We start from the raw sequence: 19,569 nt of genomic DNA, 5'->3' as shown, positions 1-19,569 counted from the left end.
CTTATATAGACTAAATGAATTCTTATTAGAGCAATTAAAAAACTATTGATCTTCCTGGAAAAGGTGTCTGGAGAAATTAATTTACTTTACATGGCTTAGTAATTTGCTACCAGTAAATAATTTCCTCACCCTGAGAACAAGATCTGATATGGTGGACTCTAAAGAAAGAAGTGGAAACCTGCAAATGTCTAGGGTCACTTCAAATCCACCCAGTCCAGATACAATTTGTTTAGCATTATCTGCTCTAATGGTGTGTATAGTGTTGATTTTCTTCCTAACATGTAGGGGGAATATGAAAGTACCTGTGTCTATATATAAAACAGTCCCCGTTCAGGAAATCCTTATCTCCCTCCCAAGAAGTTTATGTCTCTGCAAAGAGAACTTTTTACCCTATATGTGTATCCAGGCACCGAGTTCTAAAAAAGACAAAATAGTCCGTCTGAAGAAAACGAAAAAGTAGTTATTCCTGCAACAATTTTCTCCTTGTTTAGTTGCAGGCAACTCCGCCATGGGGAGACATCTAAAACCAGTTGCATGTAATTTCCCCCTATTTACAGGAGGTTGTTATATACAAACTCAAGGGGTTTGGATCCTGAGATCCCAAAGCAATTTTTTAAAAATGGGGATACAGATCTGGTCTACTATTGCACTGATATAGGGAACTCCTGGGGGATGAGAGGGTAAGCATTTATATAGGACATTTATATATAGCATTTATATGTGACAAGCACCGTGCTAATTGCTTTTTTTTTTTTAAAAACATCATCTTATTTGTTCCTCACAACAACCCTGGGAGATAAGTGCTATTATTGCTCCCATTTTGCAGTTGAAGAAACTAAGGAAAACAAATAACAGTCCAAGGTCACACTGCTCATAAGTGTCTGAGGCCAGATCTACACTCAAACTTCCAGACTCCAGGATCAGAGCTCTATCCACTGTCCCACTAGACACTTCACCTCCTGGGTGAGAAAGTTTCCTCTACCAATGTAGGTCAGTGTTTTTTCATCAAGCTTACAATTTCTGAAAATTGCCTAAATCACTAAGAGTTTAAGTGACTTGCCCCAGGGTCACATAGCCAGTATGTCAGGGGAGAGACTTGAACTCAGGTGTTCCTGGCTCAGACACAGGCTCTATCCACTACTCCATACTGCATCTCTTAAAACATGTATTTTTTAAAATGCTTGTCTGAGAAATAAAGTGTTTTACAAATTTTGCTGTAATCAAACTTAAGATATGCTCAATTTGTCCCAAACAAAATGGAATGATCCTAACAAAAAGGTCAATTCTCCATCTTCATATGCAAATGCAAAAAGAAAGCAAGTATGGGAATTTGGTGGTGGTGGTGGTGTCATTTTTTTCATTCAACATTATTTTATTTACAATTCCAGAACCTCTCCCTCTCCAACCCATTGAGAAGGCAAGAAACTCAAAACTTGTTACAATTACTAAGTAATGCAAAACAAACTTCCGCATTAGCCATGTTAAAAAAAAGAAGAAAAAGAAAAGAAAGACAAAAAAAATGCTTCCATCTGCATTTTGAATCCATCAATTTTCTACCTGGAGGTAGATAGCATTTTTCATCAGGAGTCCTTTGGAACTGTGGTACATCACTCTGTAGAGTAGAGTTACTAAATCTCTCACAGCTGATTGTCTTTACAATATTTCTGTTAATGTGCAAATTGTTCTTCTGGATGACTCACTTCACTTTGCATCAGTTCATAAAAGTCTTCCTAGATTCTGATAAATCATTCCTTCATCATTTTTTATAGAACAATAGTATTCCAATGCATTCATATACCAGAATTTATTTGACCATTCCCCAATTGATGGGTATCCCCACAGTTTTCAATTCTTTGCCATCATAAAAAGAGCCACTGTAAATATTATTGTACATATAGGTCCTTATTCTTTTTTCTTTTATCTCTTTGCAGTATTGTTGGGTTAAAAGATATACACAGTTTAATAGCTTTGGGGGCATAGTTCCAAATTGCTTTCCAGAATGGTAGGACTAATTCATAGGCCCACCAACAGTTCATTCTTATACCTATTTTTCTACATCCAATATCTGTAATTTTTCTTTTCTGTCATCTTATTTAATCTGATGAATATAAGTTGAGGTTGTTTTAATTTGCATTTCTCTAATTATAAATGATTTAGAGTATTTTTAAAATATGATTTTGATTTCTTCCTCTAAAAATGACCTGTTTGTATTCTTTGACTATTTATAAATTGGGGAACGACTCTTATTCTTATGTATTTGGTTGTATGCCCTTTATATTTGAAAAATGAAACCTTTATCGGAAAAACTTGCTGCAAAGATTTTTTCCATTTCCTGCTTTTCTTCTGATTTTAGCCTCATTAGTTTCGTTTATGCAAAAAAAAAAAAAGTCCTTTTTAATTTAATGTAATCAAAATTGTTCATTTTACCTATCTCTTGTTTGGTCATAAATTCTTCTTTTATTTATAGATATTATAGGTAATTTCTTTCATTTCCTCTTTCCTCCCCCCCTCCCCAATTTGCTTATGACTTCACCCTTTATGTCTAAATCATGTACCCATTTTGGGCTTATTTTATATATGGTATGAAATGATGGTCTATGTCAAGTTTCTTCCAGACTACTTACCAAATTTCCAGCAGATTTTCTCCCAAAAATAATGAACCCTTGCTCCAATAGCTGAGATCCTTGGATTAATAAAATATTAGTTTACTGTGCTCATTTGCTTTTGTATATTGCATATTTAAGCTGTTCCATTGATCAAGCTTGTTACTTCTTAGCCAGTACCAAATCTTTTTGATGATTGCAACTTTGTAATATAATTTGAAATCTGATACTTCTAGGACTCATTCCTTTGTAATTATTAAAAAATTTCTCCTCCTGATATTCCTAATCTTTCGTTCCTCCAGATGAGTTTTGTTATAATTTTTTATATTCTATAAAATAATTCTTTGATATTTTGATTGGTATGACAATGAACAAGTAAATTAATTCAGGTAGTATTTTCATTTTTTTAAATAGTGGCTCAGCCCAACCACGAACGATTAATATTTCTCCAATTATTTAAACCAGTCTTTATTTGTGTAAAGAGTGTTTTGTAATTGTGTTCATAGAATTCCAATGTATGTCTTAGCAGGTAGACCCCCAATGATTTTATATTGTTCATGGCTATTTTAAATGGAATTTCTCTTTCTATTTCTTTCTATTGGGTTTTGGTGGTAATATATAGATGATGATTTGTATAGATTTATTTTATATCCTGCAACTTCGCTGAAGTTAATTGCTTCAGGCAGTTTTTTAGTTGACCTCTAGGGCTCATTAAGTAAACCATTATGTCATTTGCAAAAAGTGGTATTTTCCTTTCCTCGATGTCTATGCTAATTCATTAAAATTTCTTTTTCTTGTCATTGCTATAACTTCTAGTACAACATTAAATAGTAATGGTGATATGGACATCCTTGTTTCACCACTGATCTTGTCAAAAAGCCTTTTAGTTTATCCCTATCATCAATAATGTTTGCCCTCTGTTTTAGATAGATACTACCTTTTTCTTTTTTAAAGGTTCATTTATTCCTATGATTTCTAGTGGTTTTTTTGAACATGAATGGTAATTGTATTTTGTTAAAAAAAAGTTCTCTGCATCTATTGAAATAATTATGTGATTTTTATTGTTTTTGTTATTGATATGGTCAATATGCTTACAGTTTTCCTAATATTGAACCAGTCTTGAATGCCTGGTATAAATCAAGTCTGATCATAGTGTATCATTTTTGTACTATATTATTGTGATCTTTTTGATAGTATTTTGTTAAAATTTTTCATCAACATTCATTAGGATATTGATCTTTAGTTTTCTTTCTCTCTTGTGGGTCTCTGGTTTAGGTATCAGAACCATATTTATATCATAAATGAATTTGGTGGTACACCTTCTTTATAAAAGGGAAGTAGATACCCTCTTGCCAAGAATAATTCCTCCCCTTGTGTCCTTGACTGCCAAATCTTCTAATCTTTTCTGTTACCTAGCAATATAGATAATTTATTTTCATTTTCACTGTCTCTTCTATTTTTCTCTCTCTCTCTTCTTCACTTCCTCTTTCCTTTTTCCTTTGCTTCTTCATCTGCATTCACTTCATTGTCAATTTCATCCACTTCCACAAAATGAAAAGTCTGCATATGTATGTGTGCATATGTACACACATATATAAACATATGAAAATGTCTATATGGCCAAGTACATACATACAGACATACATTATATATGTTCTGGCTATATATGTATAGATGCAGATATGTAGATATATGCTTTGTTTCTATTAATGGCACCATAGACCTTTTCATTCCCTGCAACCTTAGAATATATATTTTTCACTCTTCCATTTCCTTGCCCTATGTAATATCAAATCAATTACAAGGTCTAAAAATTCTATATTCATGCTATCTAATCTGTCCTTTTCACTAATATTTCTGACATAGCATGGGTTGGAGAACACTGGAGTCAGGAAAGTCAGAATTCAAATCCTGGCTCTGCCACTTACTAGCTATGTGGCCCTCAGCAAGTAACAACTTAATTTCAGTTTCCTCTTTTCCAAGATGAAGACAGTTATAGCACCTATCTCATACTGCTGTTGTAAGGCTCAAATCAGATAGAACATGTAAATCACTTTGCAAATCAGAAATCTTTCTGTAAGTGGCAGCTTACATACTATTGTTGCTTTAAGACATTATTATCCCTATCTCATAATAGCCTCCTAACTAGTCCCCTTGCCTCCAGTCTCTCTATTCTCTGATCCTTCATCCCTATACTTGCCAAAATAATCTTCCAAATGTACAACTCTGATTAAATGACTCCTTGCCTCAAAAACCTTCAGTGTTTTCTCTTTGGCAAGAGAATAAAAAAGAAACTGTTCAGTCTTCTGCAATCTGCCTCCAACCTACCACTTCAGTCTTAGTTTGTTTTATTCTCCTACACATACTTTATATTCTTGTCCAACAGTACTACTGAGTACAACCCTGATCTCCTTCTGTCCCCTCCTGCCTTCTGCATTTGTAAAGGTCATTCCCAAAGCCAGGATTTTCTCCCAGCACATTTCTATCCAGAAAAAGACTTCTCTTCCTTCAAGATCTGTTTCAGGTGTCATTTCCACCATGAAGATTGGATGTTTTACTGCTGGGATAGTTGTTATCACTCTTCCCATTTTATAGACAAGAAACTTAAACTCAGGATGCTATCTGATTCTTATTTTAAAGATTTCAGTCAACAAGCATTTATTAAGCCCTAATGTGACAGACACCATTCTGCGTGTTGAAGATACACCCCATCTCCTAAAAAAGGGGGTAACAGTGTTTAAGTGATTGGGTCTCATATCTAGTAAGGTTGTAAGCAATATTCAAGTCAACTTCCTAATCCAGTACTCTATCAACTATACCATGAATCCCTTTAAATAAAATATTGATTCTTCCTTTTGGCATTTATAGTTTTCTGTCCCCCATTACAATTACTTGTGTATTTATTTTATTTCTCCCATTTCACTAGAGACTCTGTTTAGGCAAAGATATTTTTGCATTCCCTGCAGCACCTTGATGTGGTCCCTTGAACATAGTAAGGATTTAATAAATGTTTGTGGAATGGGTAAGCCAAGGTTACTCAAGTAGTTAGGACATCAAACTCAAGTCCAATGATACCAAATTCACTATTCTTTCTACTACAATATAACTCCTAACATAGCAGGTTAATCATAGAAATAAAAAAGAATCCACATCAGAAGGTCAGTATTTAGGGCTGTTTGATTGCCATAATATAGGGTTCCTCCTCTGTCCAAGAGCCTCTCTCTAGCAGAAACCGGAAGGATAAGACAGGGGGTTAATTCCTTTTCTATGACCTAGGACAGGAACTTTGTCCTTTTCTCCTGTACTTTCTCCAGAACCAAGAATACAATCAGCACTCAATAAATAATAAATTACAGTCATTTAATTACAGCTTTTATGCATCTACGTCATGTTTTATTGACTTCATTTTTTGCAGCACATTTTCTACCACTTAAGAAGAAAATAAGCAATAAGCCAAAGGTCAGGCAATGGTATAAAATTCCAGGTGGAGAAACTTCCATTGTGATGCCTAAGTCAGAGTATAGTTGCATCAGGCAAGAAAAACAGAAATGAAACCAAGCCAGCCAAGTACTTGGTGGCAAGGAATGGAAAGGAGACTCAGCAGCATCCTGGGGCTATAGCATTACCTCATTGTCATTCACCAAAGAGCATTAGCTAACTGGTCTTGGCTGAGCTGGGAAGGCATTCTGAGCAAGGATAACAGTGATGACCTCACAGATGGCATGTGGTCAAAGTCAGGAATGGGATCCAACTTGGAACTATGACAGATATACAATCAGAGTGGCCTTTTCCATAGACTCAGTGGCTACACATGGCCAGGGGTGATTGTTACTCATTTAAATGCTACTAAGTGATGTTAGTCATATCAATTGTATGAGTAGTAAAAAAAATGACTTGGGTTCAACCTCAGCTAAAGGACTATGGACAAATTACAGTTCTCTGAGCCGCAGTTGCCTCATCTATAAAACAGAAAAAGAAAACTTGTACTACCTGCTTCAGGTCCGGGACTGGTTTTAATCAACCAAACCATTGACAGGTGACAAGCATTTTTTAATCATGTATTGATTACAGTGTGTTAAACACTTAAAATACAAAGAAAAAATGTATTTCTTGCCTCCAGGAAGCTCACATTCTAATTAGGGAAATATCATTGTTTCCATCTATGTATGTCTAGCAGCCAGCCCAGCACTGGTACATAACTTGCAGCAGTCGTTTAATAAATGTTAGTTGAAATTAATTGTATAGTTCAAATGGAATAAAGTACGTAAAGTACTTTACAATGAATTATGTTTTTTGCCAAACTGGCCTCCATGCTATTCCTCACCTAAGATATTTTATTTCCATCACTGTGCCTTTGCTCAGAGTATGACCCATGTCTGGAACCTGCTACTCTTCTCTTTACTTATGCCTGTTAGAATACTTAGCTGCCTTCAAAAAGGTCATCTTAAATTCTACATCCTACGTGAGAGCCTTCTGAAACATTTAGCTGCTAGTTCTCCATTCCCCTGATAAATTATCTTGTGTAAACAGCTTGAGGTCAAGGATCATTTCATTTTTGTCTTTAAATTCCTAATAGCATGGTACATAGCCCCTGGCACAAAGCAGGTCCTTGATAAAGGTTTGTTGATCAAATGATCAATTGAAATATACATTATGATGATTCTAGATAAGACATAGGTCCAACATTACTGGTATAATCCTAATGGAAAGACACGTGGAATAGGGCAAATATCAGTCTCAATAACATCTGTAATTCTTTAGAGGCAGGGAAATAACTTGATGGCAACAGTGATGGAAGGGAATGGAGAGTAGAGGAGTGGAAATGCTAGGTATAAAGACTGAGAGTCTCAGCCTTTTGTGGCAAGGGTGCACTTTGTGCCTCATCTCAAATTCTAGAAAGGATTGGAGGTGTGTGGTGTGAATAGTAATTATCAGGGGAAATAGCCCAAAAGCTTGAGGAAAGAAAATAAAACCAGAAGCCATGGCCAGAATTCTTTATCAACATTTCAAATAGACCCAAGGAGGGTAACATAGCTGATGTCATCCCATTTACCCCCTGCCTCACTTTTAGAAATGTAAGAGGTTGGGGAGGAAAAGGGGAAAGTAGGGGCAGTGACTGCCGACTCAATAATCTACCACATTTTCAAAACTGATCTTAATCAACAAGTTGGGAACCTTACCTTCCTTACCCTACTCTGTGCTCCTTAGATGCATTTTGCTCTCATGATTCTGGATGTATTTGATTAGACTATAACATGTGATGCAATTTAGGATTGATTTTTCTTTTTTTCCTCAGTCTTTTGATTTTATCACTTGCAGCGTTAAACATTTCATATTTATAGTTTGGAAAGGCAATTCCCATATCACAAACTGTGAGCTACTTTCTTCTCTTCAGTGTGATGAGGTAAAAAGAAACAAGTGACCCTGAAACAATCTAATGAGTGCTAAGGAAGCCAGATCAGTACTTACATAGCCATATTCCAGGTCCCAGCACCAGCAGTAATTACAAAACCTGACAAAGCAGGCTCTTACAAAGTCACCAATGAGAATTGTGACATAGGTTGTCAGGACATCAGACACAGTCAGTCGCACAAATTCCTGTTGAGAAATCATCAGTCAATCAACAAATCAATAAACATTTAGTAAGTGCCTATGCATCAGGCGTTGTACTAAGCAAGAGAGATACAAAAAGAGGTAAAAGACAGTCCCTACCTTCAAGAAGCTCATAATCTAACGAATTGTCATGTAATGAATTATCAATATTAAAAACAAATATTCTTCTTTGGAATAGTGGGTAGCAAGAGGATTAGGAAATCCTAGGTTTGAATGTTACCTCATACTTGCTAGGGGACTCAATGGACAAAATAGAGACTTTTGAGTGTCTAAGACTAAATTCTGCCTCAGACACTGACCCTAGATAAAAACAACCTCAGCTATAGTTTCCTCATCTGTAAAATGGCACAATAAAAGCCCTTACCTCCAGGGTTGTTGTGAAGATAAAACGAGTTATATGAAAAGTGTTTTGGAAACCTAAAATTGCCCCAAATTACTAACTATTGTTATTAAATGTCTGACAATGGTCAAGTCATTTCAACTCTCTGAGCCACAGTATTCTCATCTGTAAAATGAAAACAATAAAAGCTATACTACCTATATCACAGGATTGTTGTGAGATTCAAATTATATGATATATGTAAACTCCTTTGCAAAAATTTAATCATTATCTACATCTACATATGAATCACTAGTTTCTTTTTTATCTTTCATGTTTATAAAAATATACGTTATGGCTTTTAAATATGGATGCAATAGTAACTAAGAAAAATTCTATGTCTCCATCTCCATCTTATTTCAGCAATCCTGAACTGAAACTCATCATTTCCCATTACTAAATCTTCCCATCATCTGTGTCTTGATTCATCCTTTGGTGGATCTGAAAGTGAGGTAGAAAAAAGAAACCATAATGAGTCTACAACTCTTTCTAGTCTTTTCCTTCTCTGAATGGAAGAATTCCTACCTCACTATCATTTCAAATTTGTGGGAAATGTTGAGAGGAAAGGAGGCATAGAAGGAATGAATAAAGAAGAGGGGAAGAGGAAAGGTGGAAAAAAAGTAAAACTGGAAAAAGAAAGTGAGAGAGATCCTCCAGAATGGTTTGCACTTATAGACTAAAAACTACCAAAAGAAAAAATGTGATGATTATTACCCTTGCTTCCTCCCCTTCCATTTTCTTTCCTTCTTTGTCCTTCTGCCTCCCCGCCCCACAACTTTAGCACTGTCTTTATGCAGAAAACATGTGTGCCTGTGTGTGTGTGTGTGTGTGTGTGTGTGTGTGTGTGTGTGTGTGTGTGGTGGCATGAGGGGAGACAAAGGGTGTAAGGGAAGATGAAAATGACCAAACAGAGCCATCTATGATATTATGAGTTAAAATCCAGTCTCAGACACTTAATAGCTGTATGACCCTGAGCATGTCACTTAACCCTGTTTATCTCATTGCCCTCATCTGTAAAATGATCTGGAGAAGGAAATGCAAACTACTCCAGTATCTTTGTCATGAATACCCCAAAAGGGTTCAGACATGAGTGAAACAACTGAATAATAACTACAACTGTCAACTACAACTAAACTATCCTGTGGTATTCTGGTGACTCTCCTTGAGATCATGAATGCTGTGATCTCATGAACCCCAGCTACTACTGAATTTAAAATTTCCATTCTCTGGTTACATGCTTTTCCTATTCAGTGGATCAGCTTAAACCTGGAAAATTACTCTATCTTGGCTTCAAGCTGTGTAAAAGATAAAACATATGAAAATATTCCTAAGTCTTCCTAAGGGGAGGTTGGAAGAGTTGTTAACTTCCATAGGCTTCAGTTTCCTCAACTGTCAAATGAGGAGGCTGAACTAAGTGATTTCTGAGGTCAATTCCAGCTTGAGGTCTATGATCCTGAGATTTCCACATGAGTGTACTATCTATGTAGTTATAAGGCAGGAATGAGTAATTATTACCCAAAGCCATGAAGAAGAGGCAAGACTCTACCTTTGGAGAGAGAACTGAGATTTTCTAACAAGATGTGTCTAATTTGGGGGTACAAGTAGGGGGTTCAGTTAAAGTAGGAAATTCTGTGTCCCTAGGCTCCTGAAGTCAAGTTTAATGGAACAGGAAAGAAAGTGACATCCTGTAATGCTATGTCACATTTGAGCCCTTGTACCTGTACTCTTTGTACTTTTATGGCAGAGGTTCTTAATCTCTTCTGTGTATCCTGGACCATTCTTAGGAAGTCTGGTAAAGCCTATAGACCCTTTCTTAGAACCATGGTATTAAATGCATAACATAAAATACATAAGACTACAAAAGAATCCAGATATAAGTTAAAATAAACATGTATTTTAATTCCTAACCAAGTTCATGGATTCCCTAAAATCTACCCACAGAAACCATGGGGTTCAATGGACCCCAGGTTAAGTAATTAGAAATAGAAGTAAATAGAAATAGCAATAGCTTGACCAGCATAATCTTCCCAGACAGCTTGTCCATGGATCTATGAACACTCCATTCAGTGGTAGTGGCTAGAAGATGCTATTTCCCTATCTCTGGTTATAGGAAAACAGATCATACTATGTGAAGATCCTCTCTTGCTTATCATTTTTGTATTAGTGAAATATAATGACAATGAATAATAAGGGCAATTTTGATCAATGCAACCACCAGGTGGTCAGCTAATAAGTATTTCATAAGCATTTGATTCAAAAAAAGGTAAAATCATGATCCCAGCTGTTAAGCAGCTCACATTCTAATGGATGAGACAACATACAAATAATTGTGTGCATTTAAAGTATATACTGAGGATTAAAGTTAATTTGAGAAATGGGAGGAAAGAAGTAAGGGATAGGCCAGAGCCAGCTCAAACAGCTTGTTACAATCCATTATTAAATTTTCTATGTAAGCATTTATACCCTAGAATCTGGCAAATGCTGTGAATTAAGGCTTGATTTATTGGGTTTTTTTTTATGGTCTAGACTTAGAAAGAGATGGAGAAAATGTTAATAATGCAGGTCAAATTTAAAAGTATATTGTGCATACATTGGGGTGGGGGTGGGGAGAGGGAGCCAGTTGTTAAACATTTACTAGCACACCACTGGGACAGGCCTCCTGAAGAACGTGGAATTTTAATTGAGTCTTGAAGGAAGCCAAACAAGAAGAGAAAAAACAGTGTAAGAATGGGGCACAGTACAAAAGTGTAGAGTTGGGGATGGAACTACGTAACCTTGGACAGCAACAGGAAGAGTATCCTTGTCCTTAGTTTGTGTGGAACACCAAGCAGGCTAGTGTCCCGGAAATGTAAAATGCATGGAGGAAAGGAAAGTGTGAGAAGGCTGAAAAGGAGGGATTGAAATGCAGTAGGAAGAATTTTATATTGGGTCCTGGAGAAAACAGAGGGCCACAAGTCGAAACCCTTTCCTGGCACAAAAGATGAGCAGTAAGTCAGAAGTCACAGACAAGTATATTGAGGTACTTTAGCTCCCAACAATGGGCTGCCTTTTCTTCTCCTTTCCAAGTTATTTCAGGGCCTCTGTCTGGGCTGGCCCAAAGTAAAGGAGCCCTTACAACTATATCAGAGCATCACAGATTTAGAGCTGAAAGAGACCTTGGAGGCCATCCTATCCACCTCCCTCATCTTAGAGGTTCCTCTCTCTTCTTGTTGTCTTTTATTCTCAAAGAGGACCATGACACCAGGACAGTGATGCCATGACTTGCAAGTGAATTGGATTTAAGTGAAGCAGGGCTGTGCAAGGTCACCAGCCTCACTCTTTCCTACAGAGCCATCTGGGTCCAGTGGCCACACATAGATCAGGATGATTGGATATAGTTCTGAATGCAGTGGGAGAACTGCTCTCCTCTACTGCCATTTCAAATATCCTAGGGAAGACTGTTGCCTAACCCAATCTATCTTGCATTTAACTAACATTATAATACATAGGTATGTATACACCTAAGTATATACATATGAATATGTGTATATGTATATAGGTGTATATACATGCATATATACATATATGTATGTGCACACATATACCCACATGTATATACATATAAGACCTTTATGCTATATTTATTTTCATATATACTTGTCTGTTCTGTTAGAATATAATCTCCTTGAGAGTAGGATTTTTTCATTCTTTCCATTTGTAACCCTAGGACCTAACACAGTGTGTGGCATATAGTAGGTACTTAATACATGCTTGTTGACTGATTGACACTTAGCATTACAAATAAGGTTTTCATTAGAAAACTCATCAAAGGGGAAGAAAAGATCTTCCCTGATAATTCAATTCCAAGTAAGAGTAGACTTCAGCAAAATTGTTCATCTACCAGAGAAAGCAAATTGCACCTTAGATCCAAGTAGAAGCAGAGGGACCTGAGAATGGCTAATAAGTTAGAAAAGCTCACACAAATTCAGGATCTTTGGAAAAGGTATACACCACTCTGCAAAATTTTCAAAGTTGAGCTTTTAATTTTTTGTTATGTTTATTTTTTAAATCTGTCTGTATTCTATGCTGTTTCTATTAGGTTTCCCTTTAAAAATGAGGACTAAACCATTAGTCAAGTGCAGAGATATGGATATTGATCTTCCAAAGCCATGGCCTTGCTCACTGTGCTATTTTGTAATCTTTGTCATGTTCACTTTGTTCTCATGCTTCCCACCTGTCTCATCAGAAATCCCATTCAGAACCCTCCCACTCTCTCTCAACTGTCTGCCTCATCCAGCCATCTCTCAAGTGCTAAATGCTCTTTCAGAGAGGAGGCAGGAGAACAGAAAGAAAACAAATTCTCCCAAACAAATTGACATGAAAAATAGAAAGAGAGGAGGAAAGTGGGGAAGGAAAGAAAGAGAGCAGGGAAAAAAGGAAAAGAGAAAAAGAGGAGATAGAGTGAAATAGAGAGAAAGAGACAGTGACAGAGAGAAGCAAAGAAATTCACTAAAAGCTTTAAAAAACAGATCAATACTTCATGACAGAACTAACTGCATAGTCTGGGGACTTCAGAAAACAAGAAATGTAATCAATGAATTTCCACCTTTGTTCTGAGTCAATATGCTAGGAAAGTTACATAAGCTTCTCTATATTCAGAAACTGAAGGACCTTGTTAGATTACATAGGCAATTATGTCCAATCAATCACCTCAAACGTGGATAAGCTTGTTCTTTGCAGTCAGGCGTAAGTCCCAAATAGGTTTATGGCAGATATTAGGTAAATGTCAATTTAAGGGCTTTTATTAAGCCTGGGGATACAGAGAAATGTAAAAAACATCCTCCTCCCCCATCCTCAAGTTGCTTTCATTCTAATAGGGGAGAGAATATACAAACAAATAGTTAGATATTATACACAGAGTATGTGTGGTTTGTTAGCCTCACATCAGACCATATAGCACTGTGAAAAGAAATCATTTTCAGATTCTGAGGTTGTTGAAGCTATACATCTATGTTGGTTATTATGACCCTGAATCCTTGGTTTATGGGATTGTGTTATGGCCAGGTGGTAACAAAGTAGTCGTGTATTAAGCATGCCCAGATTTTCTTTGAGAGAACCCTGAAAAATGTCTTGTGGAGCCCTGGCTTTCTCTGAATGTCTTAAAAACCACTACTATGCAAGGATCCCAATAATTCAAGTAGTTTAATACCTCATTAGCATCTCTACTAGCTTGAGGATCCATAAAATATGTTATCCAAAGCCCTACCAGTTGTTCTTTTTTTTTTGTTAAGGTATCCTAGGAATGGACGTTGACTTTGTCTATAAATACCTATCATAGAAACAAGAAGCCTAAAAAAGTGGTAAATATTTGATCCATAAACGGAAATTTTTAAGCCCACAGAAAAATGAATTTAACAGGAAAGTAGAGAGGGAAAAGGTATGATACAGAGGACAATCTTCCCTGGGTGCAGTTGCATTAGAAGAAGAGATTGCCCATCTCCAGAAAGTGTGGCCTGAGTTTAGATGGTATCAATGGTACATGACCTCCCAGCCCTTGGAAGGTGAGGAAAAGAGGAAGTATTCAAAAACTAGGTCCAAAGAGTAAAGTACCACAGTAACAGATGCCTGAAGCTAAGAAAAAGAAAGGGGGTTCTCATGCCCCCAAAGATAGAAAAGCCAGCAGAGGATTTTATTCTGGCTAGATGTTAGCACCCTAGAGTAAGCCCTGGTCACTCAAATATCTTGCAGTACTGATCATATTTGGATGTATCTCCTGATGGAAAAGAAGAATATCTGTGATGTGGAATGAAATGATAATAGCAATAGATTTGGGCTCAATGTTAACTAGATATTTCCAATACTATGTAAAAATATTCATAACATGGTGGAAGTTGCTGGAAATTTGAAGAAGCAAATACTGAGAGTTTAGCCTTATCTTATTTTGCCAAAACTCAAAACCACCTGACCAGGCTCCTAATGTGCTGTTTTTTCAAGTCTAGTTCCTATAACAATGATTAAATCAGCACTAACATTTCTGTAAAGGACTTGCTAATCAATTTCCTTTCTGGTCTGTGCTGAAGCCAACTTTCCTGAAAGAACAAGGCATTAGAACTGGGCAGCTAGGTGGCACAGTGGATAGACTTGTAATCAGGAAGACCCATCTACATGAGTTCAAATCCAGTCTTTGCTACATACTAGCTGTATGAACATGGGCAAGTCACTTGCCTGTTTGTTCCTCATCTGTAAAATGAACTGGAAAAAGAAATGGCAAACCACTCCAGTATCTTTGCCAAGTAAACTCCAAATGGGGTCATGAAGAGTCAGATACAACTGAAATGCATTAACAACAACAATTTCTTAGAACTATGACCATAACTGGTTTGGAGAAAGGTGTCCAAATGAAAGGAATATCAAAGAAATGTTTCCTGACGATGCCTTTGGCCATCTTTCCTTCATATTCTAATAGACTACAATTCAAGAGTAGAATTCTATAAACTTTGTCAATCCCACAGATAGCTCGTGTTCTACGAGTATCCTTAAGATGTCAAGAAAAGTTGAGGAAAGCCCCAGCAGTGCACTAAGTGGGATAAACTTATGGAAGGACATGGACAAAAGTGTCACTCAGTGAACAGGTAAGATGAGTTTTCAATAGACATCTTTGTTGAGATAACAAATCTGTTTATTTGAGTCCCAAGGCAACCCAGTTCCATTCATTTCATTACCTGTCCTACCATTGTCTCCCAGCAGGGACCCCTGGGTACATCAGCAGGTTCCACAAAGTAAGGAGGACCAGTACTATTTTCACTCTGAGATGAATTGAAGGCTTTGATCATATTTGCTTCCCATATGGTGATGTTTGCCATAACTAACTTCTCCTCTTCCAACTAAAAAAGCAAATACAAAGAAATCAACCAACCAATTAATCAATAAATAAACATTTATTAAATACCTACTATGTTCCCAGTACTGTGCTAAGTACCAGGGATACAAAAAGAGGTGAAAGACAGTGCTTGCCCTCATAAAGAGCTTACAATCTAATGTGGAAGATGGCAAACAAAAAAAATATATATAGAAAACAAGCTATGTAAAGAATGAATAGGAAATAATTAAAGAAAAGGAAAGACTTAACACACTTGCCATCCCTGGCAGTCCTACAAATTGGAAATCATGTGCTGACCAATAATCTAAAAGCAGTACTTACCTTATTATTGACCTCATCCAACAAGGCAAGAATAAAAACATACAAGTTGCCCAGAAGAAGAGCAAAGATGCGACCCAGTAGCCATTTCAGAGCTATAAGGGGATGATAATTTTCCAGTTCAGCAAATAAGTCAAATAAGGTTGGACAGAACATCCCCAAGAGAGACATGATCATGTTCATCTGCAAATAAATGAAATTGGGAAGAATCCAGTTGAGAGATCTTAAAGTTTTCCCTTTCCCTAAGATACTTCAGTAATTTTTATTCAGTCCTGGGAAGGCAAGAGAATGATTTTGGACCATGATGACCTTAATCTTTTTCCAAATGAATGAATGAAAAACATATATCAAGTAATTACCATGTGCTAGGCATTCTGCTAAGGATAGGTGCTTAATAAATATTTATCAACTAACTTATTAGAGATACAAATACCGCACAAGTAAGATAGTCTCTGCATTCAGGGAGTTTGCCTTTGGGAATGGTTGACTGTGAAGAGTGTTTTGGTTAGAGGAATGATGATTGGGGTCATAGGCAGGGATGTGCTGGTAAATATTTAACAACCAACTCTTAAGGGGAAAAAATGTATGGACATGTTTTTAATTTTAATCTGCATGATTAGTGTTTTCTCCATCACTTTCTTAAGCCTAGACAATCAACAAAACAATAAATCAAAGTCTGATATGTAGTGTTTGCCAATTCTGCAGGCATAAGACTTTCAGAAAAGTTGGCTCCAATGTATCCCTGGAAGGAAATTGATTAACAAGTCCTATACAGAAATGTTAGTGCTGATTTAATCACGGTTGTTGGAACTAGAATTGGAAAATAGAACATTATGAGGCTGGCCAGGTAATAGCCTGATTTTGAGTTTGAGCAAAATAAGATAAGATTAAACTCTCAATATGTTTCCTTTTCTCTCTCTCTCTCTCTCTCTCTCTCTCTCTCTCTCTCTCTCTCTCTCTCTCTCCCTCCATATCTCTTTCTCTGTGTGAGTGCTTTAAAGCATAGTAGAACATTTTTAAAAATGGTATTAGACAATGGCTAATCAATTTTCTGTGTCTTCCCTGTGCTATGACTATATATTGTTATATTCATATAGAACATGACTTTACTTGTAACACAATCAACATTATGGTAAGGGTGACTTGTTTTGATGTAGTTTTTAATGGAACTTGATAAATAAATTCATTTTCTCCATTTTGTCTGGGAGCAAGTAAAATCTAGAAGAGTAGGTATATTATTGTACATTCTAGTTTACCCATGAATAAATTATTTTTATTTGTAAAAAGTGTGGTTTATTTTTTCCTTTTAGTGTATTTTCACCAGTTTGCCCTACACTTTCTACAATTTAATTATCTATTTGCTGGCATACAGCATCTGTATCATAGAATTAATGATACAGATCATCCAGTTCAACCTTCTCATCTTTTAGTGCATCTGTGAGTTCACTCAGGTGGGAGTAATAAAATACAAGGAAGTTCTAGGAATAATAGATAATGTACCAATTTAAAATCTCTGAACCTGTAATCCCACTTCTAACCAGTCCCAAATCTCTCCCACTCAATTTCTTCAGGCTACCTTGTCACCAGTTTATAGAAACTGTCAATTACCCAATCAGTATTTGATAAGTACCTACTAGGTTTCAGGTACTATAGAACATGTAGTAGTAGTAGTAGTAGTAGTAGTAGTAGTAGTAGTAGTAGTAGTAGTAGTAGTAGTAGTAGTCGTAGTAGTAGCAGCAGCAGCAGCAGCAGTAGCAGCAGCAGTAGTAGTAATATGAAGCAGAAAGTATTTTGTGGTACTTTAATAGCATTTGCATGGCTCATCAGGGTTTGCAAAGCATTTTACATAAATAGAAAATGGCTATAAGATTAATATGTTAGTCACATAAGCTACAAATGGAGAGCTAAACATTTTCTTTGATCTCCATAATCTCTCAGACCTCTTCAAAACAGAAATTATACACCAAAGATAAAGTAACGTTAGCTGTCTCCAAAGTCTAGGACACCCAGAATCCAAAAGAAGGTTTAAAAAAACTCCACCCCTGAGCTGACCATGGGCTCACTGAATATGCAGTCTTTTTTCTTCTGTATAGTGTCAGAACTGTTTTAGAATAGGGTATTAAACAAAAGTTCAGAGCTAAGTTTGAGTATTAGTAGACTTAGTTGTCTTCATTTTCAATGAAGGCAGGCAAAAGTATCAAAGTAAAGACAAAATTCACTGGGACTCAGAAAGTGCAGGTTTTAGACCCGACTTAGTAAGCAATTAACTGTATGACTTTGGGCAAGACTTTTTTGGCCTCAGTTTCCTCATTTGCAAGTGAGTGGTTTAAATATGATGATCCTTAAGGTCCTTTCTAGCTTTGAAATTTTGATTCTATATGTTGTCAGTTTTAGCATTCATTTTTTCACCCAAGGAACATTTGTTAAGCACCTGCTACACACAAGACAATGAACTAGTTGCTACTGAGCTACTGGTGCAGAAAAAAGAGGAAAGAAAGCAAAAAGAGAGAATAAATCTTCCTTCATGGATCTTTCACTCTCTTAGAGATTACAACACGCAGAAAATTTTAAGTATCTACAAAGTAAATATTATATTAGAAATGATGAGGGAGAGAAAGGCTTCCTGTTGGAGTCATTCCTGAGCTGCAGTTTCAAGAGGCAAAGGTGAGGAGGGAGAACCTGAAACAGTTTCTGCCAATGCACAGAGAGAGGTAAGAGATGGAATGTCACGTAATGGAACAGCTAATAGGCCAATTGGACTGTAAAACAAATTAGGTGAAGGAGAATAATGTGAACTAAGCCCAGAAAGGTAGTTTGCTCCTGGATTAGAAAAGGCTCCATATGAGATAGGGGAGCTGCTGCTTTATTTAGAGGCAATAGGAAACCACTGTAATTTCATGAAAGTGAGATATTTAGCTATGTACCTGAGGGAAAATAAATTTGTTGGTGACGTAGAAGATTGGAGGGGGAAGAGACTGGAAGCCAAGGGACTGGGTATGAGTTTATTGCAATAGTTTAAAAGAGAGGTGATAAGGGAGGGTGTAAACCAGGGCCAGAGCCCTATGAATGGAGAGAAAGGAATGAACATGAGAAATACCACAGAAGTGGAATCGACAAGATTAGGCAACTGATTAAATAACAAGGGAGAAGAGGAGAGGTATGATGATTCTGAGGATCATAGAATCATAGAGTTGATTAGTGATGACAGAATGGGGATGTCAATGGAAATAGAGAACTTGGAAAGAAAACTTGGGTTTAACAGGGAACTATAGTGAGTTAGATTTTGGGACATGTTGAATTCAAGGTATATCTGGGATATGCATGTGCACATCTACGTAGGTAGTTGATATGTTACTAGAGCTTAGGAGAGACACATGGTTGATGTTGTTTAGTCATTTCATCTGTGTCCCATTCTTCATGACTTCTCCATTTGGGGTTTTCTTGGCAAAGATACTGGAGAGGTTTGTTATTTCCTTCTCCAGCTCATTTTACAGATGAGGAAACTGGGGCAAACAGGGTTAAGTGACTTGCCCAGGGTCACACAGCTAGTAAATGTCTAAGGCTGGATTTGAGCTCAGATCTTCTTGACTCCAGGCTCAATGTTCTATCTACTACACTACCTAGCTGCCCCCTGTAATGTTAATAGAATAGGAGGACCTTTCTTACCCATTAATAGGCCTAACACATGGAACCTGTGATCACATGGAGCTCAGACTGGAAGGAGTTTGCCCAAGGAGAAGAGAGAGAGCCTGAGCAGAGAGTGAGAGCAGGCAGAGCAGAGAGAGAGAAGCAAGCTG

The 19,569-nt window shown here is 36.7% G+C and overlaps 1 protein-coding gene across 1 annotated transcript in view; it reads right to left on the bottom strand.

The window, feature by feature from the left end:
- The window catches only part of TMC1 (transmembrane channel like 1), a 135,910-nt gene that overhangs the window by 29,843 nt on the left and 86,498 nt on the right, over positions 1-19,569 (bottom strand). Inside the window, exons 11-13 of the mRNA XM_072611640.1 lie at positions 15,776-15,955; positions 15,297-15,458; positions 8,073-8,201 (exon numbers count right to left, since the gene is read on the bottom strand). Coding sequence (XP_072467741.1) covers positions 8,073-8,201; positions 15,297-15,458; positions 15,776-15,955 — 471 coding nt within the window. The remainder of the gene's footprint in view (positions 1-8,072; positions 8,202-15,296; positions 15,459-15,775; positions 15,956-19,569) is intronic.

This window comes from Notamacropus eugenii, chromosome 1 (assembly GCF_028372415.1).
Source record: "Notamacropus eugenii isolate mMacEug1 chromosome 1, mMacEug1.pri_v2, whole genome shotgun sequence".
Classification (NCBI taxonomy): domain Eukaryota; kingdom Metazoa; phylum Chordata; class Mammalia; order Diprotodontia; family Macropodidae; genus Notamacropus; species Notamacropus eugenii.
This window is presented reverse-complemented; position numbering and strand designations above follow the sequence as displayed.